The sequence below is a fragment of the Helobdella robusta genome, assembly GCF_000326865.2.
Source record: "Helobdella robusta unplaced genomic scaffold HELROscaffold_29, whole genome shotgun sequence".
Classification (NCBI taxonomy): domain Eukaryota; kingdom Metazoa; phylum Annelida; class Clitellata; order Rhynchobdellida; family Glossiphoniidae; genus Helobdella; species Helobdella robusta.
In genome coordinates, this window is record NW_008704475.1 from 1,968,305 (window position 1) to 1,980,723 (window position 12,419).

The 12,419-nt window shown below is 30.1% G+C and overlaps 1 protein-coding gene across 1 annotated transcript; it reads left to right on the forward strand.

The window, feature by feature from the left end:
• Positions 1 to 11,484: 11,484 nt before the first annotated feature.
• Positions 11,485 to 12,088, forward strand: HELRODRAFT_174376 (hypothetical protein; the record flags this gene model as incomplete). Its single annotated transcript, XM_009020877.1, has 2 exons — positions 11,485 to 11,559; positions 11,825 to 12,088. 2 exons carry the CDS (start codon positions 11,485 to 11,487, stop codon positions 12,086 to 12,088), a joined length of 339 nt encoding a protein of 112 aa, XP_009019125.1.
• Between the last annotated feature and the right edge of the window lie 331 nt (positions 12,089 to 12,419).

Here is a 12,419-nt window from a genome sequence, read left to right on the forward strand (position 1 = left end):
AGTTTAAAATATAGCATATTTTGGTAACATATGCTAGTTTATTCCTTTTGTATTTTATATATTTCTTGATTTTTTTTGTTTTCCATTTCACCATAAACATTTGTCTTCAATTTTTTTAATTTTATTAATGTTAAATGTTAAGCATAAATTATCAAACGCATTGTTTATTTGTGAAGATGACTTTATTGGATATGTTAACTATGGAGATGGGAATGAGGACATAGTTGCTTCAGAGATGTTGGTTTTTTATGTTGTTGGTCTGAGAGAAGCTTGGAGGCATTCAATAGCTTATTTTTATACAAATAAATTATCATCTCACAAGTTGAAAGATTTTAGAGAGAAAGCCATTGATAAGTTACATAATGCTGGAGTTAGGGTAAACAACATTTGTTTTTCTTAAAGATATGTTAAAATTTTTATACATTATATTTATTTTTTAGGGTTGTTTCACTGGTAATGGATGGGTTGGCCACTAACGTTTCGGCATGTGGATTGCTTGGATGCTCTTTCACATTTCCAAACATGCAAACAAGTTTCTTGTCCCCAACAACCGGCCAGAAAATATATATCATATTTGATGCATGCCACATGCTGAAATTAATGAGGAATATGTTTCATTCTTATATGATATTTTATAATAATAATCCAATCAAATGGAATCATATCGTAAACTTAGTTAATTATCAGCAACAAATCAAAATGAAACTAAAAAATAAATTAACCAAAAATCGTGTAAATTTTGAAAAGTATAAGATGAAAGTTAAATATGCATCTCGAGTCTTTAGTTGCTCTGCGGCTAAATCATTGGAGCTCTTAAACGGATTTTATGTTTTTTTCTGACGTTTCTGAAACAATAGCTTTTGTGAAAAACATCAATATCTTTTCCATATATTGAACAGCAAACTGATACTAGATAGAGAATGGAAGCAATCCATTACAAAGAGCAACCTGACAGCCACTACAGATAAACTTAATGAAATGAAAGCCTACTTACTAAGTTTGAAAAATTTAGATGGTGTTACATTTACAAAACTCAAAGGTTTTTTTTATATATCTCAATATCTAAACTAAAACTTAATTACAAGTAATTTCAGAAAAATGTGCATAATTGGCTTGGACAATTGACATATCCCTCAGAAGGAGTATTAAAAGTAAAACGATACATTTATTTATTTTCTGGTAAAAATAAATTTTAATGATTTTCAGATCTGCCAAGAATCAGAAAGATTATTAAAAATAAATAATTATTGTTTTAAGAAAAAACTTGGAATTGAAAGCAACATACTCCCACAATGTGTCAACGAAGATTTATTTAACATAGAAAATCGTTTCAATGATGTACAGAATGCAAACCACTATTATGAATTAATAAAAAAAATAACATCATGTACAACATTAAGACGTTTTAACTTAACTAAAGAGTTTTCTATTAACATGCAGTTTTAATAAAAGTAAATTAAATAATAAAATGCAACAAGAATTATACTATTTAAATTTATTAAATCAATTGTTTTATTGAATTTGTACAGTGCTTCTAATAGATTACATCAGAAGCAAATTCTACAACCTTAGTCTTATCTTTATATATATATATTTCACTTTTCAAGATAGTTGAAAGATAAATTTATAATTATGTAAATCAAACATTTTGCAGTTATACAACAAATAAACAAAACCGAAATCCAGAAATAAAACAAAGTAGGAATGATCTAACTACGAGTAAAGTTAATTACTAATTATAGCAAGATAGATGTTTTATAATCAACAAGCAAGAAATATAACAATTTACACATAAGTATAAAAATATACATGCTCATGATCTAGCACCTTCAGGGTTATATATTTTATAAATAGTAATGTTAAACTAAAAATTATTAAACATTACATACTTATTCTATCAAAAATCAACAGTTGTTCGTTTTATAAAATTTAAATCAATAGCATAATGAATTTCATGTTAGCTTAATATTAATTAAACTATTATTTTTTTAATATATTAATGTCAATTACAGTTGAAATAGTTAAGTTAAAGAATTTGATTTTAACAAATTACTATATAATTTAATACATTAATAAATTATATATAAATCAGAGCATTTAAAGTTAAAACAGAAAAAAAGACTGCTTTTACTACCAAAAGAAATTTTAAAAACCTCCTCTGTGATTAAATTTGGTTTGGGTATGTTATGTTGAAAGCAAATATTCCTTTGTGTTGTAAGCTTTGGGGTGTTGAAAGATTCTAGTTTAGGACATATGCACAGGAATTACATCTTAATTTAAAAATTATTAGTTGATTAATTTATTTATAACAATATAAATTGATTGAGTTATATTTTTTAAATATTAATAACATTTCATTTTTACAATAAAATTTTTACCGACTTCTTTCCGTTTTCTAGATTCTAATTTAATTTAGGAATGATTCTTACTCTAATGAAATGATATGAAACGAAGTAATGTAAATTGTAAATGAAGTTCATCATCATCGTGATTCGTGGGTGCTGGGAAAATGAATGAAGAAATCTTTATTTCAGAAAAATGAGGATCGCTAACGAACTTATTATAAATCTTCGATTTTTCTGATGCATCAAAAAAATGGCAATATCTATTTAACGATTAAATACGGCACCTTATAAAACCTAAAACTTCACGGAATGTTCAAAACGAAATAAATTTTAATAAACGAGATGAACGCAGATTGGCAAAGAGTCATTAACATAACTTCGGGAAGGCCAAGATTTTTTCTAATTATATCTCAGATTTTTCTAAAAATAAACCAAAATGCTTATGAATAATTAATTTTTAGGAACTTGCTTCCAGAGGTAACTTGCCCGTTGAAAAAAATGTTCAATGTTAAAACGCTGGTAGGGCGCTTCCAGTTATATAATTCCATGGTCCGTACTAATAATTAATTGGCTGACGAGGTTGATCATTCATGAACATTGTCACATTTTAGATATTTGTTTGTTTGTTGCTGTTTGATTGTTCGTTTGTTCGTTCGTTCATTCGATCGTTCGTTTATTTGTTTGATTTTTTGAGTTTAATATTTTTTGATGTTTCGCAGAAACATAATGTGTTGATAAATTTCCAGCACTAATTGAGTTCAAATGGCCGTGTAACCGATTGAATACTATTGCACTCCTATTTTGATATATATTTTGCGATCAATAATTGTTTCTTATTTGTTTGGTCAGCTAAAATATGTTATTCACCCGACCTAGATATTAACATATTAAAGACAGTAATAACATGAGAAAAGGTTGTGCTTTGCATATAGCATATACTTACTACACAATTAGATGTATAGCGTTCAATTGTATTACATATAACATGTATATAAATATGTATTAATATGTATGTATGTTGTACTGTACATATATATATTTATGCAGTAGTTTATGAAAAATCAAAATAGGCCCTATACACTCGAGAATTAACTGGAAAACTATATATTATTCAAACTTTAATAAAATAAATAAGAACGACAAGATTTTGGTTAGAAATATTAATAAATGTAATAAAAAAACCATCCAACGCTAGAAATTTGGCAGATTAAATAAATTACTGCATTAATTATGGTATTTCACCAGCTTATATATATGTTGGAAGAAACAGATAAGGCCTTTATTCGATTTTTCATAAATCATCTTTAGTACATCTTTGGTTTATATAGTTTCTTTAAACAATGCAAAGTTGTTCAGCAAAGTTTATTAGCTGGTATGTTATTTTTAATCTTTGTTGTTGTCATTCCTTTTTTCTTCATTGTTATTGAAATTAGTATTAAGGCGTCGAGTTGATAATGATGTTATCATTCTTTGTTGGATGTTTATTTGGGATTTATTAATATCTATTAGGACAGCTTCTGCAATTTTTAAATGTATTGGGTTGATGTTTTGATAAATTATTTTTGTATTTTGTCAAAAATTTAACGAGTTATTGGATTTGCTTTTGATTGCAAATGAGATTTGATGGCTCCTCTCTGTGTATGCATTTAGACCTCTTGATAGTGAAGTGGTCGTAACACTAATATACGAAGGTTGTTGACACGCACTGTCGCCAATAAGGCATTTAAATTCATACATTTCATGATTACGCTTTAAAATAGAATCGTCTTTAGGAGTGCAGTTGTTTTTTAGGACCAATTGAGATATCTTACAATTCTTGTAGTATATCCTGAGTTTTATTTTATTGGTATCATTGATTGGTGTAAAATTTCTTTTTATGATTTGTTTGAGAACGAAACACGTGTCCAGCCTACCCAAACGAATAATATTCTTTTCTTCTTTTGCTCACTGCTCTTCCATGTTTGGTGTTCTCTTATATAAGCGCAACCGCAACGAATTTGTGACCCCGACGTGATCGAAGAAACTAGCAACGGATGTTCACACTCTAATGCAGATCTTTCTTCGATACAGCAGCACAGGATTGATCCTGGCAATTCAACCACATCCATCATGTTCGCCAACACACACGCGCCGATCTAGTGAGGGAGTATTGTTGGATTGAAAATCCTAATGACTAAAACTAAATCCTCAATAATAACTGTAAACACTACGAACTAACGAAGCGATTTGTGCGGGCTATATTATCTAAGAAACTGCAATAACTATTCTGATAGGTATTCGGGCTGCTGATGAGTTCCTGGTAGAGACGAAACACGTCCAGCCTATTCAAAAAAATACTATTCTTTTCTTCTCTCGCTCACTGCTCTTTCAGATTTGGTGTTTTTTTACATAAGCGCAACCGCAACAACAGTCAATTTGTATAACTAGCCGGTCGGAGTGCGGAAAGGTGCTTCGATGGCACAGATTTGGAGAAGAGATTTGAGATGTGTTTTTGGTATTTTTAAAGTGTAATATTAATTGTGTCGTGTACGGTAACATTTTTAAACAGGATTTGACATCCGTAGATGCAATGTGATTTGATGGTTATCAATAGAATGATAAATTCTCGTGAGGACTGAAGATTATAGTTATTAGAAATGTATGGAGTCAGGATTTTGTTTAGATATTTGACAATAGGGTATGTTACCGTTGAAATTTGGCTGATGGTAAGTCGAAGGGGGTTATTTTTGTGTGTTTTGGTAAATTTTTGCCTTGGAATATGTTTTTGTTGATTTTTAATTTTTGCGTTGTGTTTACTTTACTCACTCGTCCGATATAGGAATCAAGAGAACAGAACTAGATAAAATCATTAAAATACTCATCATTAATGGATATAGAAATTCTATAATCCAGAAAATAATAGAAAGTACAGAACAAAAAGTAAGCAACAACAACAATGCAACTAACAATAATAACAAAAATAACATAGTAATATATTATAAGAATCACTAGTTAACCGATTTTGAGCAGAATGAACAAATCATGAAAAAATCATAAAAAATATACTAGTCCAACCAAAAACGTTATCTCTTGTGATGAAAAACAATTGCACTAGTGAACCAGAATCGATAATCGATCATAGCCATCTAATATATTTGTTCAAATGTACTAATTGTGGTGAATGTGGGCACGACAGCCAAGGAGAAGACTCACGATGCGCGTACAAACTGGCGCTATGAAGAATCACATGAGAAAGAAACACAAAATTGAAATTACTAGACAAATTTTAGACCACAATGTTCAAATTTTACACTACAACAACAACCATTATAATTTACGACTAGCCGAATCAATACTCATAGAACAAAGACATCTGATAATAAATATTCAACAACGGGCAATTGGAATACTTCCTACAAAAAAAATTTAGAAACAGAGGAATTGTCGATAACGAAGACACTTTAAAGTGTTATATAAGACAAAATTAAATATTGTAATATTAATTAAATAAGTTTAAGTATTCACTTTGAACGAACAAGGAATCAACAAAGTAGAGTAGAGACAAGTATATATATATATATATATATATATATATATATATATATTATTGATAAAATTGTTAAATTGGAAGTTAACTAACGTCGAACATGCTGTGATTTTTATCAATAATATATATATATATATGTATATATATATATATATATATATATATATATATTTGAGCATCTAGCCACATAGTCAACGTATCAATTTGAACACCGAAGATGATATAAGAATACAGAAAAAAGCTTCTTTGTTCTATCATGCATAAAATGAACAAAATTTTGGTTTTGAGAATTATTTACGATCACCGTTAGAAAAATCGAAAAGTTAAACAGGAAATTAACAAACACCGAAAATGCTGCAATTTTCATCAATATATATATATATATATATATATATATATATATATATATGTATATATATATATATATATTTTTAGATGTCTTTTTTTCTTGAAAAAGTATGACCATGTCTCAAGTTTTTACCAAGAAACTAATCTATTAACAATTAAACAAATATATAATTTTGGTCTGTTAAAATTTATGTTTAAATTATATAAAAATTTTTTACCTCCTAATTTGTCCATTCATTTTAAAGCTCCTGATAAAAAGTTACGTGTTTTAAGACAAATGAATGATTATGTCCAACCTTACCCTAGATTAGTAATTTATAAATCATTTTTCTCCTCCGGGGTTTCACTTTGGAATAGATTACCTTCAGAGTTCAAATTTTTAAATAGCATTTCTGATTTTTCTAATAAAATAATATTATACGTTTCCAAATAATCTTTGTTATTTCAAATTTATTATGCTGATATAATATGAATAAACATTTTTGAGTTTATTGCTGTTGGTTTTTGAATGTATGTCAATCTTGTCAATGTCAATATTGAATCAATCTTCGTTTTGCGTCCAGAGACCCAGTTTCCCGAGGTAGGACGTTGTTTTCTTTGCCATCAACTTTTTGCGCCAAATTAGACGATCAGTTGTATCCATTTCATTTAAACTTAGAGCTTTCATGTCTTGCTCGATTGTTTGCGACCAGGACTTCATTGGACGGCCTTTGGGACGTGTGCCAGGTACTTCAACATCTGCAAGAAAAGTTATGGCACTGTTTCCACTTCGTTTGACATGACCAAACCACCGCAGACGGTGTTGCCGGCATTCGTCCTTTATATCATCTAAACCAGCACGACACAGGATTTTGGTAGATTTGATGTGGTCCTTCAGACTAATTCGTTGCATCCATCGGAGCATTTTCATGTCGGTTCGTTGAAGTTGTTGTTCCAGTTTGGTTGTCATTGGCCATGTTTCTGCACCATATAACAAGACCGGACGTATCACAGATTTATAAAGTCTTGATCGTAGTGGTAGTGGGATGTCACGCCGCATCAATATAGAGGCAAGGAGATGCCATTTATTCCAGGCTGCACGTATGCGTGCTTGAACGGCAGCTTCAGCTGTTCCAGTACAATCCAGAACATCCCCTAGATATTGAAACGATGTGACTTTCTCTATTTTAATGGCTTCAAAAACAGTGCTATTTCGAATTTGTTGTTGTGGATTGATGCAAGCAGGACAAACAAAATCGGACACTTTAGATAAAGAACCAATTATTTTTGAACAACGTTTGTGATACCACTGATTACACTGCTAACATTTGATTGAATTGTTACCTACACCAGCTTTACAAACTGAACAGGGTTATCTTCCAGTAGCTGTGGATTGGATGGGTTCACCAGTGTTCATTGCTTTGGTTTTGCTGATGTTGACTTTGAATCCATGATCGGCGAGTCTGGTGTTTCAATCTTCAAACATCTGTGCTGCATTCTGCTCAAACGTGGCTGTTAAAACGATATCATCAGCATATACTAGATTCCAAATGTCACCAGTGCGTATTGGTTTTGTGATTTCTTCCATCACAATTATAAATAACAGTGGACTGAGAATCGAGCCTTGGTGAACTCCAACGCCGATGTCAAATGCATCTGTGTTTCCAACCGTTGGGCTGATGAATGTCTTAGTATTCGTATACATTTCCATCACAAGTCGAACAAGATATTCTGGAATGAGTTGTTGACGTAGGCTCCACCTGATTGCTTCACGGGGAACTCGATCAAATGCTTTTTCAAGGTCTACAAAAATGTGTGATAGTTGTTGATGCTTTGCGAGGTACTTCTCTTGCAGTTGCCGAAGGATGTGAATTGCATCAATTGTTGATTTCCCCGCTAAGAAACTAAATTGATAATTTCCGTTTGTTATGCACGACATTAATCTTCTCTCAATGATTTTCTCGACAATTTTCAGGGAGTGTTCTAACAGACGTATACCCCGATATGATGAACAGTTCAATGGATCACCTTTGCCTTTGTATAGAGGAACTGTCATGCTATAATGTATGTCTTGAATGTGTGTTGATATTTATTTTTGGACTTAGTTTGAATTCAATTTGTTGTTTGTTTAGGCAAAATCATATGATTGAACATTTTAATTATATTGTTGTTATTTTTTGAATGCATGTCATGAATATATGTTAGTATTTATTTATTGGCTTTAGTTTGAATTATAATTTGTTGTATGATCTTACACATTATAGATAACATTACAAGAACCAAATTTTAGTTCATTTCATTATCATTTTGTTTTACGAACGTTTAATTTACGTGCAGTGTGCTATGCTTTTGTGTCAAACAGTTGAACGAACAAATTATGTCATCGTATATGCGCTTGATAATTTTTTAAATTGTGTCTGTTTTTCTTTTTGGTGGCCTATATAGCTTAATAAGCTTGTATGGTCTCCAGGCTATTTATTTATATATATATATTTATTTATTTATTTTTATTTATTTTATTTTACAAATTTTATTAACCACAAAAAAATAGCTTGGAGACCATACAAGCTTATATATATATAAGAGACCATACAAGCTTATATATATACATATTTGAGAATGATTTACGATCACCTTTAGAAAAATCAAAAAGTTAAACAGGAAATTAACTAACACCAAACTTGCTGTAATTTTCATCAATAATTATATATATATATATTTTTTTATTTTTTAAATAATAGAATTTTTTAATTTTTAAATTTAAATATTAGATATTAGGAAGTTATTAAAAAACATTACTATTGATGTTATTTTATGTTTTATTTTAAACAGTCCGATTATAATAGAAAAAAATTACTACAGATAATCCGACGGGGTCAGTTACAGTTTTTTTGGTCACATCATACGGAAGAAAAGACTGGAAAATCTAACAACTACTGGAAATATTGCAGGGAAAAAAGATTCGTGAAGTCCTTGTGACACTTGTTGAATATCAGCACATTTCAACTACTACAAGATGTTAAAAATTGGGTTTTGTGGAGATCGATGGTCACCAATGACCTGAAACGATAAGGCACGCAAATGATAGATAAATATATTTATATATATATATATCAATTGGCTTGTAAAGTGTTTTTTTTGCAATGTTCAACAGCCCTCTTTAGTGAATTTTGCAAATTTGAGTTCTGCTCTGAATTTTACAAGTGATGAAAAAGTAGTTAAAGAAGGAGGTAGAAACTTTCAAAAAAGGACTAGAAAAAGCAAACGCAAATTTAGCAAAAAAATATTTAACACTGGTTAAGAAAATTTGAAAACAAAAAGACCGGGGCGTTTAGATTCAATTAATATATCTGTTGAGTATTTGTAAAATAGTTTAAATTGAGACTTGTACATTAATGGGCAGATTTTAAAAATTATTCTATATTTTTTTAGTTAGCCAGTAGAAGAGAGCAAAATATTGAGATATATGAAAAAAGAAATGGGCACGAGCATGGATATATATATATATATATATATATATATATATATATATATATATATATATATAGGGCGTTTAGGCTCAATATATATATATTAATATATCTGAAAAATACTTTGGAAATAATTTAGATTGAGACGAGCAGCAGAGTTAAAAGCTTTACTTAAAGGATAGAGTATAGAATCAGGAAGACCACAGTAGAGCGAGTTACAATAATCAATTCTAGAAAAAACTAATGAAGTAACAAGAAGGAAAAGAGTAGGATTATCAGAAAAAGACAAAAGTTTTTTTTATTCACAGTAGATGAAAGTAAAAGCTTCTTGCGACACCATTAATCTGAGAAAAAAGAGACATACTAGAATCAAAGATAAAACCTAGACTACGAAACTTGTGAGAGACATCAAGAGTTTTAGAATCAGGTAAGATAATAAGAGAAATAGCTTCCTGTTAAGTTTGTGTTTCAGTTGATCATTGAGGTTTTCTAAGAATTTGCTTGTAGTTTGTGTTTTTTTAAATAATTATTAAATTAAGAAATGCAATTATTGACGATAATCACAACATGTTCCGCGTTAGTTAGTTTCTTGTTAACACTTTTAAATGTTTATATGTGTGAGCATGTGTGTGTGTGTGTGTGTGTGTGTGTGTGTGTGTGTGTGCGTGTGTGCAAGTGCGTGCGTGTGCATGATAATGATTTTAATGTAACACGTCTTCCAATATTACTCTCTTTTTTACTCTCTCTTCGTGCATAATTTGTAGGTCAAGTTATTTAGTTATTTGTGGTTTAAAATATTTTCTCGTCTCAGCTGAAGTGTTTAAAGATCGCGTCGACGGAACTTGAAACGATCGTTTAATATTTCTATTTTATTTACTGAAAGTCGTCATCTGATAAAAAATATAGAATTCTTAAATTTGGAATTTTAAGGACTCTTTGCTTGCCTACGTTTGTTTGTTTTGGAGTTTGAGGTTATCGCTGTTATTTCAGTTATTTATATTTATAACTTCGAAGTTCTAACAGATATACTGAGTATATATAAGTTTGTTAGTGTTAGTTAGTGTTAGTTAGCAGCTTGCTTTAGTTAGTGGCCTGACTGACATGATCCGAATGAACTTAAATTATAAATAACCTATTATTAATTAACACTAGTAAGGTAAAATTGGACATCCTTTCCAATAAATAAAATTTATTTTTTAAAAGTTCTTTATGCCTTATTATACATCTCCAGTCTAAGTCTAACCTAACAAAAAAACGCATTTATATTTTATTGTTATATATAAAAATTATGTGTATACAATTTATTATGCATATGAAATATATTGGAAGTGTTACAATGCTCAGTATTTTAAACTTGAGTTCATAACAAAACTGGGGTTCATGGCTTTAAAATAGCTAAAATTTTTAATTTTAAACCTTAATGTCATAATTTATCCATTGGTTCAGTGATAAATTAGAACAAAAAACAAAACAGGATAAAAAAAAACCGAACAGAATAAGACAGCTTTTCTGTTTAATATTACAAATAAATAAATGAAAGTGCTGAAGAATAAATAAATTCAAAAATTAGTGTTTTGTTTTATCCTTGTTCTATTCTGTTTTTGTTCTTTTTTCTCTGCTCTGTTTTATCACTGTTCTGTTTTATTCTGCTTTGTTTTATCCTGATTTGTTCTGTCATGTTCTGTTTTATTCTGTACTGTTTTATCTATAGTGTGCGAAAGTTGTCCAATGAATCAATCATTGTAAAACAACCTTGGTAGCCCAGAACTGTTGAATCTTTCAGGCCACGTCACTAAAATATTCCTTCTATATGACGATGTGCATGTATTCAAAATCATTCAAAATAATGAGATCACTGAGCCAAAACAAGATCTACATTTTACTGAAGATGGTCAGAGTTTTGTTGCACACAAGTGTGATGTGGAAACCCTGTACGAAGAAGATAGTGACAGCTGTATGTTTCATAAAACTTACTTCTACATCAGTACATACCTAAATCCTGCAGTGCCAGAGTGTACCTTTGGTGTGCCAAGATTTCCATAAAAAGCCTGTAATACTTACCTTGAAAGAAAAACTGTACGTGGTTTAAGATGATGCATATCAAAAACCGGTACAATACTGTAAAACTTTGTGACGTCGCCAAAACACCATGACAGTTTCAGTGGGACAGCTTCCAGAAGCTCTCAGGCATGTGTGATGTCATTGTAAGCTGTCATAATGGGCCTGATGTACGACAATGCAAATTCACAAATTTTACAGCTGATGCATTTGTAGCGAAAACCAAATCCAACATCGCTTCTGCTAAGATACTTCTTTCTGATCATCAGTTCCAGTATGTACTGCCTTTAGCATTTGGTCAAGATCCTTTAGAAAAGTTTTTGGTAATGCCAGGCAACGATGCTCCAGATGCTAATGACTGAACAGCTTGAGAAACAATGGCTTTTTTTGATAAAAGCTGATGTCTTTGATAAAATCAATCAGAAGAAAGAGTTTAGTTGTTTACAACTACAGGAAAAACTTTCAAATGAATCTAAAGTTGTCACACTTTAAACAAAATTTCAAATTTGAACAACATAGCTATTTTAGTGCCATTTGACAGTAATTTTCATGATTTTTGTTATATAAATAAATCAAATAATTAAATAGATATTAATTAATTAATTAAATAATAATTACTGTTAAGACTGGGGGTGGAGGCAGAGTATGGTGATAGTTTCATGTGCATACAATATGTTACATAAACAAAATTGC